At 41.3% G+C, this 14,546-nt stretch overlaps 1 protein-coding gene across 2 annotated transcripts in view; it reads right to left on the bottom strand.

The window, feature by feature from the left end:
* spop (speckle type BTB/POZ protein) overlaps positions 1 to 14,546 on the bottom strand; it is a 75,251-nt gene that overhangs the window by 15,982 nt on the left and 44,723 nt on the right. For both annotated transcript variants that reach the window (XM_026361033.1, XM_026361024.1), the window contains exon 8: positions 9,304 to 9,431. In XM_026361033.1, the coding sequence (XP_026216818.1) occupies positions 9,304 to 9,431 (128 nt within the window). The remainder of the gene's footprint in view (positions 1 to 9,303; positions 9,432 to 14,546) is intronic.

The raw sequence follows: 14,546 nt of genomic DNA, 5'->3' as shown, positions 1-14,546 counted from the left end.
GAGACCACTACATTTGTTGATGTACTAACAATTAGTCCGATTTATTTTCTAACCTTAAACTTAATAAGTGTTTCGCTGCCCTCTGTGCTTAAAAGGTCAAAAGGTGGCAGATAAGCGTTCTCTTCTAAATTGTTCATTCATTTGCACATGGACATTTATGTTTGGCATTTTTGACATTCTTTATTACAAATCATTTTTGGGGGGTATAAATAATCTGAACAAATGTCATGGTAATCCATCTACAGTGGTGAGCTGCAACCTTGAACTGACCAACCAATCAACTGAATGGAGTTACTTACTCCCAAAGATAAAATGTGCAGATGCTCCAGCAGATGATGATAATGATGATGACGACGACAACAACAGAAGCACATTGTGTATGCAACCTTAGGTAAAGAATAACAGTAATGAAGAATCATTGCCACTGTATCGCCCAAATCATCATTTGCTTTGGTAATTAAGTTCCCAAGATAAGTACTTATTAAAGCACTCGCCTCCCAGTTAGCTCCTCAGACATCAAGATGGATCTGTCGTAAGCTCCCTCTCAACCCTCCAGGCAATGCAGAGTTAATATTGAGTTTCGGTACCCAGATGATTTATTCATAATGCATCAATCTTTTTCTGCCTGTTTACGTGTTTGTTTATGGATTTACAGTGTTTTGCCATGCGTGAAATAGTTTGAAAAAGAAAAAAAACTATCAAATCAAATGAAATCCATTAAGTTATGGAACACTTGTTCGTTTACCTCCCAAGTCTCATTTTTCTCTGTTCAGTCCCATGCATCTCAAACACGTAAACACGGGCAGAGATCAGGGACATAAACAGAGACATGGACAGACACATTCATACACTCACCTCATCCAACTACAAACACACACACACACACACACACACACACACATACACAGTGTCTTTACATGACTCCACACAGCATAACTGAAACATCATGAGTTTTTTTGGAAGTCTAACTATATTTCTTTCAAGCACAACTCTACTCCAAGCTTTCTTTGCTGTTAGATTTGCAATAAATCATTTACATGAACAATATTTGAATTTGAACATAGTTCTACTGTTATCATTTGGGGCAGGCTCCCTTGTAATCAGAGAGGGGACTGCTGCTGACTTCATGGGTAACTCGATGGCAATCTGTATGAATATATATCTCTACTAGTGCTATGCAACTGTCAAGATACGTCAGCCATGTGTCAGTTTCTTCCAAAACCCCTTGGCACACATTTCCATGACTGTCAACACATAGTGTTCAAATTTGAGCAACTTTAAGGCATGGTAACTCAACATTAGTTCAGAAGGCCTGAAATGTTATTACCGTGCCAGCTGTGGAAAACGTATTCAGATCCATTCACTATTTGCACTATGTGGCAGATTACTAATAATAATCTTAGTTAATAAAGTTATTAAAATTGCATATACACCTATACTGTCTAAGTAATATTTTGTTTGTAGAAAGGTTTTTCTACAACCTGAAAACTGCAAATATATTATAAATGAAAAACTGAAACCTCTCATTTACAATAGTGTTCAGGCCCTTTGATGTTCCAAATTGTGACCAGGTGCATATTGTTTCCTTTCAATTTTTTTGAGATGTGTCAAGAACCTGACTGGAGAACACTTGTGGCAAATTGAACACACACAAACAACTATGTATATAAGGCCCAACAATTCACACTGCCTGTCAAGACAAACATCAAGCCATGAATTAGAATGAACTCTTTGCAGAGCCCAGTGATAAAATTTCATGTCGAAGCATAGATCAGCACAAAGTTATAAACCATTTTTTAAAGCTGTAAATGTTCCCAGGAGCACCACAGTCTCAGTAACTGTGTAATAGAAGATGTTTGGATTCACCAGGGCTCTTCCTAGACCCGGCCTTCTGTGGAAAGTCAGACGTTCGTGCTTATTAAGTCATTTGTGAGACATTCTTTAAACGATTAAACAAAAACTGAAAAGGACAAAATGTAAACCCTGGCCAACTCTACCAAAAAGCTGGGGTCCAATAGTACGTTTCATAAATGGCATAACAAATTTTAACAGAAGTATAGCATATGTATAGCATAAACACTATACACACTATATACATTCTAACTGTTCCCCTGCTTCAGCCTCCTGCCACTATTATAAATAAAATGTTGTTTCAACCACCCTCTGCTGTCATTAGCTGTATGTTGCTCCAAACTAAGAAATGACTACTTGTCATAGTATCTGGTCTGAGGTCTTATGGTTTGTTCTTTGTTGTTGGCAGGTTATCACTAGACTATTTTACTCCACAGATTCCTTTCAGTTTTTATATTCAACAGAGCAAATCAATGCAACAGCACCGCTCTCATTTGCCTAGACAAAGAACAGCTGAAGGTGTTCGATACACATGAGGAATTCTTCCACCAGTGGCAGCCATACCAAACTAAGTGGCTGACAGTGATCCAAATCTGAATGCCTGGGGCAAATGGAAAATCTACTGTTGAGCTCTGTGGAGGGAACTATTAAAACATTGAATTAAAACCAAATTCTTCTTGCACACTGCAAATGAAAGTACTGTTTCCATCTTTTGCGTTTACATGAAGTGTATTTTAACTGCACAGTTTTACTGCTAGCAGTGTTGTTGTTGTCTGGGAGAAACAAAATACGCGTATTAAATAATAATCACAAATATATTAAAAGTTAATTACTGAAAGGAAACAGCAGAGGCTGTGCAGTAATCTAACATGTCTGTTTCACGGACTTCATCATCTACTATTTACATATTTAATGGAAATGTAATTGCAATTTTACACGAGGCAAATGTTAGACTATAAACAGTGAATGGATATATTGTACTATATATAGTTTATATTCATATAGGTATATTTATACTGCACACCTTAAGACATAGCAAGATGGATATATGTCATTTAAAAACAAAAGTGAACACTAACTAAACAGCACTAATTCAAACACAACATACACATGAAGCCTTTTCTTCTACAGCAGCTTAATAGAGCTGTGATCCTTAAACTTGCCTTCTGAACCCCCAAGCACAAAACTCATCATTAGCTTTTTATAATGCATGACTCGCCCTCCACTCTCCAGCCAGCCAGAGTAAACAGGCTTGATGGCACAGACCCACTATCTGCTTTCTTCCTCGCTCTCCCTTTCTTATTCGTCCACCCGCTTTTAGATGCTACTGCTCACAAAAATCTAAAACATTCAGAGCAGTGGCAAGATATTTAAGTTAGCAGACCGAGTCTGGTGAAGGACTAGGAGTTAGCAGCCCTCAGGCAGCTGCAACAGGTGACCGAACTGAACCGAGAATAATAGCTGAATCTGATTTGGTTTTGACGCTATTAAACAAACACAGCACCAAATCCCAAAGCTATTAAGCAAAAGTCAAAAATAAACACTTCATTCACAGACAGACATCATCTTTAATTACAGGCTATTCATTTCATCCAAGTTAATTATTACATTTGCCATCCTGACAATATAGTGTTTGGTTGGTCTTTCCTTTGGTGCACAAAAAGTAATTTGTTTTATATTTCTGGTTTGCTTCTTACAATAATGGAATTAATAAAATGCTCCTACTAACTACTGGGTGGTCGGTCTGAGCAGCTGCAAACACCAAAACAGCACACAACAAATCAAACACCAAAGACTGACCACCGCAATAAGGCCCCAGATAAACCTAAATGGGAAACTGATTATTGTTAACGCAATTAACCGTCTGCTGTTTGTCAAATGTTTTAGCACCTTTTGTTCCACTATTTTTTTTTCATTGTTAGTAGAAAACATGCATGATAGATATCCAGCATCCATATTCAGAATGTTTACTGGTTATTTTCTTTATAGTGTTAGTGCTATATTACATTATTGCTAAACCACTGCTGCTGTTTCAGTTTAAAACCATTAAACTAGCTCAACTTTTAGCTTTTATTCAATAATTAATTAATATGCAAGTAAACAAACTTTACAACTTGTGCCATGTGTAGCATTAAATCAAACTGTGGACTGTATAACTAACTGTAACTGTATGCAGGAAACCAGCTGATTTCCGCTCATGAACAAACATTTCAGCCTAACGTTGACCGAGTTTGTTGCGCCTGACCAACGTTTCAATCTTGCACGCATGTGTACAGACATAGGTTTTCAAACACAGGCTCTCCATACACACAAACACACACTCAGTATCTCCACTGGCACTGAACATAAGCGTCTGCATGCCGTCTGTGAGCACCAGCCATTTGGGTCTCTTTTTTAGTAGTTTTGTTTTCTCTGCTAGAAGATCACAGACACTAAAGTGATAGCTTTGAGACTCTGCGCCCCAATGCAAAGTGCTTGAAGAAAATGTTTGGACAAAGAAAATAAATAAGTAAGCAGGGAAAGTTGCCTGTTTGCTCAATTTCTGGTGTCTTTACTCTGGGAGAAGCAAAGTGCTTTTGATGGGCTATAAAAGACCTGTTGATGTGGTGTTGGTGCAACAGTGCTGCAAAGGCAGAATCAATTAAAGGATCCGTTGTGGCTAAAAAAAAAAATGGGTGCCAACCAAGCTTTCATTGTAAAAATCTCAGTGTGAGAATAGAATCAGGCTTGCGCTCGGTTTATTCATTCTATTCTGGTATCTTGTTCTCAATGAACATTTTTATTTCCATCTCTTTGATTAGATTTCTATTCCGCATTTAAAATCATCCAAAACATTTTACCTTAGTTCTTTCTTCTGCCTGTTCTGTTTTGGAAAAAAAATAGAAATACAGCTATATTTTACCTCATTTCCCACAAATTATACTGTTTTGCCTTCTTCTTCTGCCTACACAATCCCAAATCTCTATGTACATCTTTTCTCCTCCACTCCTATCACCCTGTGTCTCCCCACCTCTGCCTCTTTATCCTGCTCAGAGTTTGTTTGTGTGTGTGTGTGTCTGCATGCGTGCATGTGTGTGTGCGCGTGCGCACGTACGTGTGTGTGTGTGCGCGTGTGCAGGGAGGGAGCAGCTGGAGCATCTGCACTCGTCTCCTCTGACAGCAGCACGGCATATGGCAGAGCCCTGTGAAGGATGGGTGCTGTCACCCGGCAAAGTGCTTACCCACCGACAGGAGAGGCGAGCTGCACAACACCATGAGGAAGAGGAGGAAACAGCTGAACATCAGCACCCCACTCATTTATTCTCCCACCGCCACATCGCCCCAGGAGGGAAGCAGTGGAGGAACTTGAAAGGAAAGACCTCTGACCAGCTAACGGTGGCCAAGATGCCAGTCGAAATGAATTACAGTAAATTGCATCAAAGATCATCTGTGTGCAGAAGATAAACCAATTGAGATAGAAACACTGGCTCACCTTCCAGTTTACACATGCAGACGCTGATCCTTACACATGCACTCATCACCCTTTTGTGTCTCATACAGGGACGAATGAGCATGCATGACTGGTTCCCATACAGTAGAATGAAAATAGCAAAATATGCACACAGCTTTTTTGCCCTTCATTCTGCCCTACACATTAAAATTACCACTTTGAATGAGGAGGTGTATATTTCTCCAAAAATTACTCACTGCAAAAATGTACATTTATGCTTCGGAGCAAACATTTGAAAGGCGTAGGTGAAGGCCAACACCCCTCTACATCTCGCTAATATGAAGCTACATTCAATAGAGCACATCACTTGTGAGCCATTCAGTCACACATTGAGGATCTGATTAAAATACTTCTCATAATTAAACCCAAAGAACATAATCAGTTCCACTGTGATATACCTTACATCACTGAAGATAAAGGCAAAGATGAATGTGTGCCGTTTAAAATAGAAGATACTTTATCTGTAAAAGCTAGTTTCCTCTTCATCCTTCACACTTCACAGTGATGTTTACAGAGCCTGAGAAAAAATAACCAAGTGAAAACTCTTATTTATTCTCCCCCATCTAACTTAATTTAAGTGTAAATCAGACAGTAACCAAATATGCACCACTTCTCAATTTCACAAGTGTTTGCGACTTGAATGGAAAGACAATAAAATCAATGCCAATCCAGTCATTATCAACTGTCAGTCTTCCGCGGCATCCTGTGAAATGAATTGTGGTGATTTTTGAAAGGAAAGAATATTCAGCCTGATAGTGGGTGAAAGAAAAAAAAATCAATGGGTTCCACTTTGGCTTTTACACTTGAATCCTGCTTTAAAAAGAGACACTCGTCAAACTGCAATAACATGTCATTGTAATTGACATCAATATATCAGAATGTCAGTGGCTGAGTTTAACACTAATAAAATGTAGCCTATTAATTGATATACTAGGGAGAGTAATCATTTCTTCAGTATGCTGTGTCTGCATGGTGGATGTAGTCAATAATAGGAAATTATCCTGAATGCTGCTCTGGAAGCCAAAGAAGACTGGGGCTTAAGAGGAAACCTCGTCTGCAAAATAAACCAAAAGTGTCCAGCAGCAGCTCTCAGACTTTACTTCTGGCTGACTAAAGGTGGACCACTGCATTCCTACACATTTCAGCAGCCAATTTAACATGACTGATGGGTAAGTTTCACAAAACCACCCCTTTTTTTCCCCTTTAGTCAATCATAACCAAGTTCAACACGAATTTTGCCTGCAGGAAAATCACAACAGAACAGAGATGTCAAGATATTCTAGAAGCCTTTCGACCACACGTGTGGAAAATATCAGGGTATCTGCATTATGTAGGTCTGACCTTAGAGCAAGAGGTTAACTGCAGTCAACTGACAGGGATAGAGAGAGGTCAGGTAAAAAGAGAGAAGATTTATCTTCTTTTACCTCTGCATCTCATTAGACGAGGATGAGAAAAGGAGGTAAAAACACTTCTCACCCACATGAAAACATTCTTTCTCTAAATCTTTGTCTGTTGTTTTTTATCTTATACCATCTACCATCCTGGTCTATTCTTCAGCCTCATGATTCAGTGGCGCCCGGTGTGCCTCCCTTTCCTTCAGTCTCTTCTCACTGTGCCTTCTTCCCCTCCTTCTTTATCTCTTGCTGTCCCTCGTGCTCTCTTTTGACAGCCAACGCAGCACCTTTAATGGGAGCCATCTCCTCATTAAATATCTGCAGGTGTCTGCAGTGCTTTGGCAGGGATGGGGAGACAACGAGAGAGGGAGCAATGGCTGGTGTTGTTCAGGCCCTCTCCGACATGACATATAGACTGATTTCCCTGTGCAAAATCTGAATTACTAATGTCTCCAGAGGCAACTGAACTGAGCACAGGGACCAAGGGTCAGGAGGAGAGGTTGAGCCAGTAACCCCCTCCCAGTGATCTGGCTTCACCTTACGGCCTTTTCGCCTCTTTTACATTCTACTACACAGCGAAAGAAAGATGGGAGACGAAGGAGGGCAAAGAGGGAAGAACCAAAAGTAGAGAAGTTGAGCAGAAGGGAGAGACAAGGGACATGAGAGAGAGGTGAAGGTAAAGTGAGTGGGGGGGCGGCGTAAGAAACTGTGACGCTCAAAGTGGAAGGCAGCAAGAGATGAAAGGAAAAGGGAAAGGAGGCGGAGGAGATTGGGTTTGAATGAAAGATAAGATGGAGGCAAAAAAGAGGAAGTGGAGGAGATGAGAGAAGAGAGAAGAGGGAGAGAGCTGGGCTCTGGGGCGATGGGGCTCTCTCAGATGCAGGACGGGACCATCTGGACGAAAGCAGAGCCAGGTCTCTGACGGTAAACACTGGGCTTCACTTTCAGATGGAAAAAAGACCAGGGAAAAAAAAGATTCAAACGCCCGCTCCACATTTTCTAACCACCAGCTACCCACCATAACCCACGCAACTCCGCCAACCGTCCTGCCTCACTCCCAGGCTGCCTCTTCTCCTGTAAGACGTGGCCTTTCAATATGCTTCAGATTTGATTTTAAAACGGAGCTGTCACAATATTACCTCTGAATTGCTAGAACATATGAACTCTGCGGAGCTCTCAGGTCATGTAGAACTGAAAAAAATGGACTAATATTCCATATACATAATACATTTCCAGCATTAAATATGTACAAATGTCCTCTGCTCTTTTTTATTTATCTACTTTCCACTAATCTTTTAAACAAGAGTTTTTATATCACGCACATTGATTTTTGCTTGTGTATGCGTGTTCACCAGCAGACGTGGCTAATCACCACAGTGCAGCAGATATTTACGGGGGTGGAAGTAGCCACTAAAGACTTGAACCAGCAACCCCACCTCCTCCCCTACAGGAAAGTGGATAAATTGGGTGAGAGAGGACTCTTCAAGGTAGCTAGAGCCTCTGTCTTTCACAAACACACAATATATGCAGAAGATACGTGCACACACACAGACACACACAGACACACACACACACACACACACACACACACACACACACACACACACACACACACACACATACAAAACTCTACCTCACATCCCACATGGCTCTGGAGAAGCAGTGCTGCCCCTCCTACCCCTCTGTCAATAAGCCCAGTTTGGAAACACTTTAAACAGACTCGCACATTACTCCATCACAAAAAGGGAAAACTTCAAGACATGCTCTCCTCCGTACCCGCAGGGTTAATTAGAATTGTTCTAAACTGCCACTGCCATGCTTTTTAAACATTTATGGCTGCATGCATTACAACTACGGCATTAACATATCCAGAAGGTTTAACCTCTTCCCTGCTCCCTGGCTCTATTATGAGGAGCACAGGGGGAACGAGAGAAAGGACAGTTGACCTCTGCTGCCCCCTGTGTTACAGCTGAAAAACAACAAGAGAATTTTCAATGAGGCGTAGAGCCAGCTTTGGATCAGTAGAATCAGAGCCAAGTCACCATACAGGCTGAATGACAATTAGCTTGTATGTTAGTGATGAGAGACAGAGAGAGAGATCTAAACCCAGAGGCGATGTAGTACCAATAAAAACATACATTATTTACTAATGGGGAAATACAATGAGCGGTAGTGCTGAATAAAAAGATGAGTGAAACAGGAATTAAAGTTGTGATCACTCCGAGGCAAAACCACCAATACAAACAAGAAATTTAGATTTTTCAACAGCATTCATTATTTTTTGATTTTATTACAATCATAAATTTCAGGGTAATCCAAACAGTTCTCCTGATGAATCACAATTTGGGGTTTAAAGTTTAATCCTAAAGTAGATGTCTGTGTTTGTGTGCAGTGCTGAAAAATCTCATCTGATGAATAATTACTTTTATCTAGCAATATAATCAGGATTATCATGTTGCAGCCTATACTATGAATTTATTTTGGGAAGAGATGGAGCCTAAAAATGAAGACACTGTGAACTCTGTTTTACAAATAACCTGAGTTCAGAGGAACCGCCTCAACCATTACCTCACAGAAAAGTGTCAGTTTGTCTTCGGGCAGCAGACCGTTAGCCTCATCCAACAGGAAGTCCCTCCTGATGAACTTTTTGAAACCCCAGTCCTTCCCTTGGACAAAACGATACGCCCTCTGACTCTCTGAAGAAGAAAGAACATGGGCAAACAAGGAGAAACAAGATTATTTGGAGACTTTCACAACGTGATTAAGCTCTGCGTGTGTGAATGTGTGTGCGAAAGAGAAAGTTTGTTATGAGTCATGGCCATAAGCAATGGAGGAACAATGGCGAAAGAGGCTGGGTGCAGGAAGTATTGCCTGCAGGGAGCTTTTAACACTTCAGAAGAAAACAGAATCTCTCTCTCTCTCTCCCTCGTTCACTCTCTCTATCCTCTCGCTGCCACATAAAGACTAGTGGTAAACATGAGACAGAACTGCTGTGCCTCTTTGGCCAAGAAGTGAGAAATTGCAGGGATCAAAGCAGTCCAATTATCATGTGTTTATGGAGTGCCAATTATCTCTGACAGTGGCAGGACGGATTCTTTAACACTCAGTTGCACTACAAAGACACAGCAAAGGTGCTTCCGTTCTTGTGTATATAATAGTCACACTGTGGAGGCGGTGACAACTGTCTACAGTCACCTAACAGTCACAAACGCTCACATACAAGGTCAAACGATAATGGCTACTGACTATGCCTGCTGCAGAGATCACAGCAAATTAAAGCAAATTGCCAAAAGAAGGGAAGCAAGAGTCTAACACACGAATTCTGCAAGAAACTGAAGCTCAGTTGGGGGGATGTAACACCATTCTTTGGGTAAATTACATCATCCACCATTTTGTTAATGAGAAGAAAATGCTTCCTCGAGCACTGTTCTGGATTTTCTGAATGTATTCAGTCAAGTTGAACTTCAGTGACAGACTATTTCTGTGTATGGAGACTTGGTTGCCCAAGTCACCAGCACACGGTGAATATAAGAACTTAAGATTTCAAGGAATCTGCTTAAAACTTGTAAATGCACTTAAAGCAGTGTTGTCATACCAGCCGTAAGCATCTGCTCTAGGGTTTCCTTCATAAATAAGAATGCAACAACTGCTTTCAGGCAGTGAGATCAACGAACAATCAGACGAACTGTAATAAATACTTACCCTGTTGTTGCCTCTCCATTTGTTGTTATGAGATGCTCGTGCATAATAGTTGTGCATATGTTAGGCCAGCATAGAGCACAGCCTAGAGCACCATTTTATTAGGTTTCTGTTTAAAGAAAAGTTCAGGGTTTTTGGGATAAAGGCGCATTTTCTGCATGCCTGGGAGTGGGATCTGCCATAATATGGGATTTAGGTAAACACTGATGCATCAACGTGTTCCACACAAACAACATATTTAAGTAATCGCTTACGACGACGCGTTGATTCAGCCCTCTACACATATTAAATGAACATTTGCTATTGAATTCAAACAGACACCCCATAAAATATGACAGGGAGCTCACAGAGTGGGACTTAAGCCGGTACCCCATAGTTATATGTCTAGCAGGCTTTAATTTGCGTGTGTCCAATTTCTACATGTACATGAGGAATATTTTTATGAAAATGTTATCATATCCCTACAGGGGTTAAATATTATGGAGGTAAATTGTACAATTATTTGAGACTTTTAAAATGGAACAGAGATATGTAACATTTTCATCTTAAATAACAGCTGGTTTGATTCAGTGTGTTTTAATGTTTCCACTTTCAAGGCATTTTGGACTTCAGCAACAACAGGCAGACAATATACGTCCATTCATGACCCAGATTCAAGTGTTAAAATTATAATGACAACTTTTAAATCTGTTTTAGGCCGTGGTTAAGGGCATGAGGTAGTAGAGCTGGCTACAAGCTATATCGTGTCCACAGATCAATGGGACATTATCTGTTACATTCATACATAGGTGGTACGTGCACATTACATGTGTTCAAAGCTGTTGAAGTAGCTGTTCAAACAGATTTCCTTTCAGGCTGCTCTTCCATAGAGATCACACCAGGAGATCTGCTGACAGATCACAGTGGGAAGAGCTAAGATGAAGTGTCAATGTGTCTGTAAGATCCTGTGTTAAATCCTCTGTTTGGATCTGAGGGAGCAGGCAGCCAAAGAGGGGACTGGTGGTGGAGTTCAGTGCATATGCAGTTACTCCCACTGCTGCTCATGCAGGGGGCCCTTCACTGTAATCCCCTGCCTCTACAGACTGTGTATGCAAAGAATCTGACAGGAATCACCATGCAAACACACACACACAGACACACACACACAAACACACACACAATATCAATGCAAAAAATTCAAAAAATTAGAAAACTGTGCACTTGTAGAACTTTATGTATTCATTGTTCCGCTACTGTGTGTAAAGAAGGGGATTGCCAGTGTTTCCAAAAGTTTTTTTTAGACCAAATGTCTGCCAACCAAAGGCAAATGGGGTTAAAAAGAGAATCAAACTTCTGTGGCCTTCCTACACTGCGTTTGTGGATGAGCAGGCACATGGCAATAGACTTAGCACCTTGATTTCTCTCAAGTGTAAGTGAAGAAATTCTTTCTCCGCTGACTTTCACGCTTTGATGTCCTTTAAACATGTTTGATAAGACCTAGCATGTAAGACTCAGACGAAGTCCCAAGGCAAAGAATTTCCTTGTGAAGTAGTGTTATTTGGGTATGAAACAAGACTTGCGGTGATGAGTGAGAACTTCCCCAGTGGCTGTATTTGAAGCAAAACTCGGGTGTGAGGAGAGATGTTGGCAGACAAGAGAGATCGGGGGGGAAAGCAAGCCAAAAGAAAGAGGTGAGGAGAGGTGAGAGGGAATGCTGAAAGAAGGACCTGCACACAAGGGAAGAAAGGAGAGAGAGAGAGGTGTGACTTCCTCAGTGCTCACCCGTGACAGCAAGGTGCTGGTGCGAGTGTATATGTGAATGCGCACATGCATATGGGCACCAATAATGAATGTGTGTGTGCTGAGCTAATAACATGCTGCCATCTCCAGTGGGGCATCAGAAACCTGCACTGGCAGAGAATCAACCACAGGTCACATCGCTGGTGCTCGCTCTTTCACTGAGCTGGCCAAGGTGGCAGGAGTGCAGGGACTCTGCCAAAATACCAAAAAAGTGCTGGACAGTGGTGGGTCAGTGCAAGTGAGAAATCCAACTGCGATTTCCAACAGGAAAAGTATCAGTGATGAAAAAGACTGTTGTAAAAGAAAGATTAACGAGCATCCAAACTGTGTTCAACACTCTTCAACACGCTATATACTATAGAGATCTCATCAACATATGAGAAACACTGCAGTTAACTAAGTAATTTGTGTGAAAAATTACAGTTTCAAGACATGTACAAATAATGCTTAAATAACAGAAATGAATCACATTTTTACCACAGTGTAATGCACTTTGATAGTTCCCCAGCATTGGAGAGTGAAGTTTCTCACCCTGCCAAAAAAAAAGAGTGAAGGTGATGAGGAAGGGGAGAAAAATGAGGTCTGAGCTGAAGACGGAGAGACGAAGAGGAAACTGGGAGAAATGCCAGAGTGTTTAAGTGAGCAGGGCATCCATATTCAGGCGGAGGGCTCAGGAGCACAGTTGGCACACAGAACGAGAAGGTCGCCAGAAGACGAGCTGGCATGTTGAGAAATAACAGCCGACACAGCAGCTAGAGTCAACATCTCTCTTTCTGTCTGCCACTTTTCTGCTCTAATCTAGCACACATTCAGCTTGAGCAAAATCTCTACACTAACCACTGCTCATGACCACCAGTGATACCCACATCCATTTCCCAATCTCTCAAATGCTATTGATTTGAAATAGTAGTTAGCATGGCTGACAAAACATCTTTCTACACAAGGGTATGTTTATCCTACTAGTAATGCAGTTAAATGATCTAATTTAGAGCTTTACACCCTCAACTAACTCACACTGGCTGGCATAAAGCAGATAGATACACATATAAACATGACATACAGTCTTACAGAGAACAAATCTAATCTCTATTGAAAATTGAATTCTATAAGTGGTGTCAGCACAAACATGTCTATTGACATTCTTTCTACCAATGCCAATACTATCTAATTATGAAAGACTGACCAATAGCTTCTACTCTATTAGCCGTGCTCCAGTCACCCACACAGAATGCCTGATCACCTCCATCAGTTACCGAGGGCAACGGACTTTGACAAGCCTATATCCAGAGGTTCAATTAACTAAAATCCAAAAACGGACTGAATCTCTAGCTACAAAATATAGAAGCACTAACACCGAAAACCTGCTGTAACTAGACTCTCTGGTCAACACACGTACGCTCACTTAGCCTTTGGCTACAACACAACAAACCATTGTCTGTAGGGGAGACTTAACAAGGAGACTATTTGAATACAAATCAGCTTGCGGCAGAGGATGAGAACTTTCCATCTCTCCTATCTGAGCTGTCAGAACAGAGTCTGCAGGGGGGCAGCTGTTTTCTCTGGCAAAAGGAGGGGAAAGAAGGGGGAGTCAAGAGACAAGCAACAACCAACCCTCAACCGCCTCAGAAGAGAGAACTAGCGCATTAAGCCAGTGAGGGAAATGATGTGGCCAAGCTGAGAGTACAGGAGTATGGTGTGAGGTGGTGGGGGTAGGCTGCTACTGCTGCCTGAATTTATCTCCATTAGCAAGTACAGACTATCAGAGGATCGAGACAGTCACACACTCTCTAGTGGGGGGCTCAAGGACTGACTGATGTGGATATGGGGTGTTTCATCAGATGATGTCTAGCTTTCCACTCAAAATCTGCCAGCGTAGCACAGTATTCAAATCAGGGACTGTATTTATACCTCCATCTTTAAGCACTACAGGGATACATTCTCAGTACGAAAACACTAAACCACACCTATTTATCACAGCTTAACACCAGGACAGCTAAACATTAGTGATATCAATCTGTACATTTAGGATGCACAAATGAATTAGTGTTTTTTGTTTTGATAGTGTTACTACTCATGGCATGAGGCAGTACCTGCAGCCCAAGCAGGTTGCACAGGTTACACCAACATGGCCATATGTGTGTCTCCCAGCAGGATACTGACCAAACTGTCAGAGTCTTTGAGTGTGGCATGTGGGTCCAACAGCACATGTAATGCCGTGATGAACTTTTTGACTTTGTGCTGGTACATAGCATGTGGGCAGTTCCTAGATAATGAAGGCATTGATGCCTAGATGTCATGTTCCCCTGACTTAAATTCAGCTGAGCACACATGGT

This window comes from Anabas testudineus, chromosome 8 (assembly GCF_900324465.2).
Source record: "Anabas testudineus chromosome 8, fAnaTes1.2, whole genome shotgun sequence".
In the NCBI taxonomy this organism is placed as follows: domain Eukaryota; kingdom Metazoa; phylum Chordata; class Actinopteri; order Anabantiformes; family Anabantidae; genus Anabas; species Anabas testudineus.
Note: the sequence above shows the minus strand (reverse complement) of the source record. Positions and strands in the feature narration are given on the sequence as shown.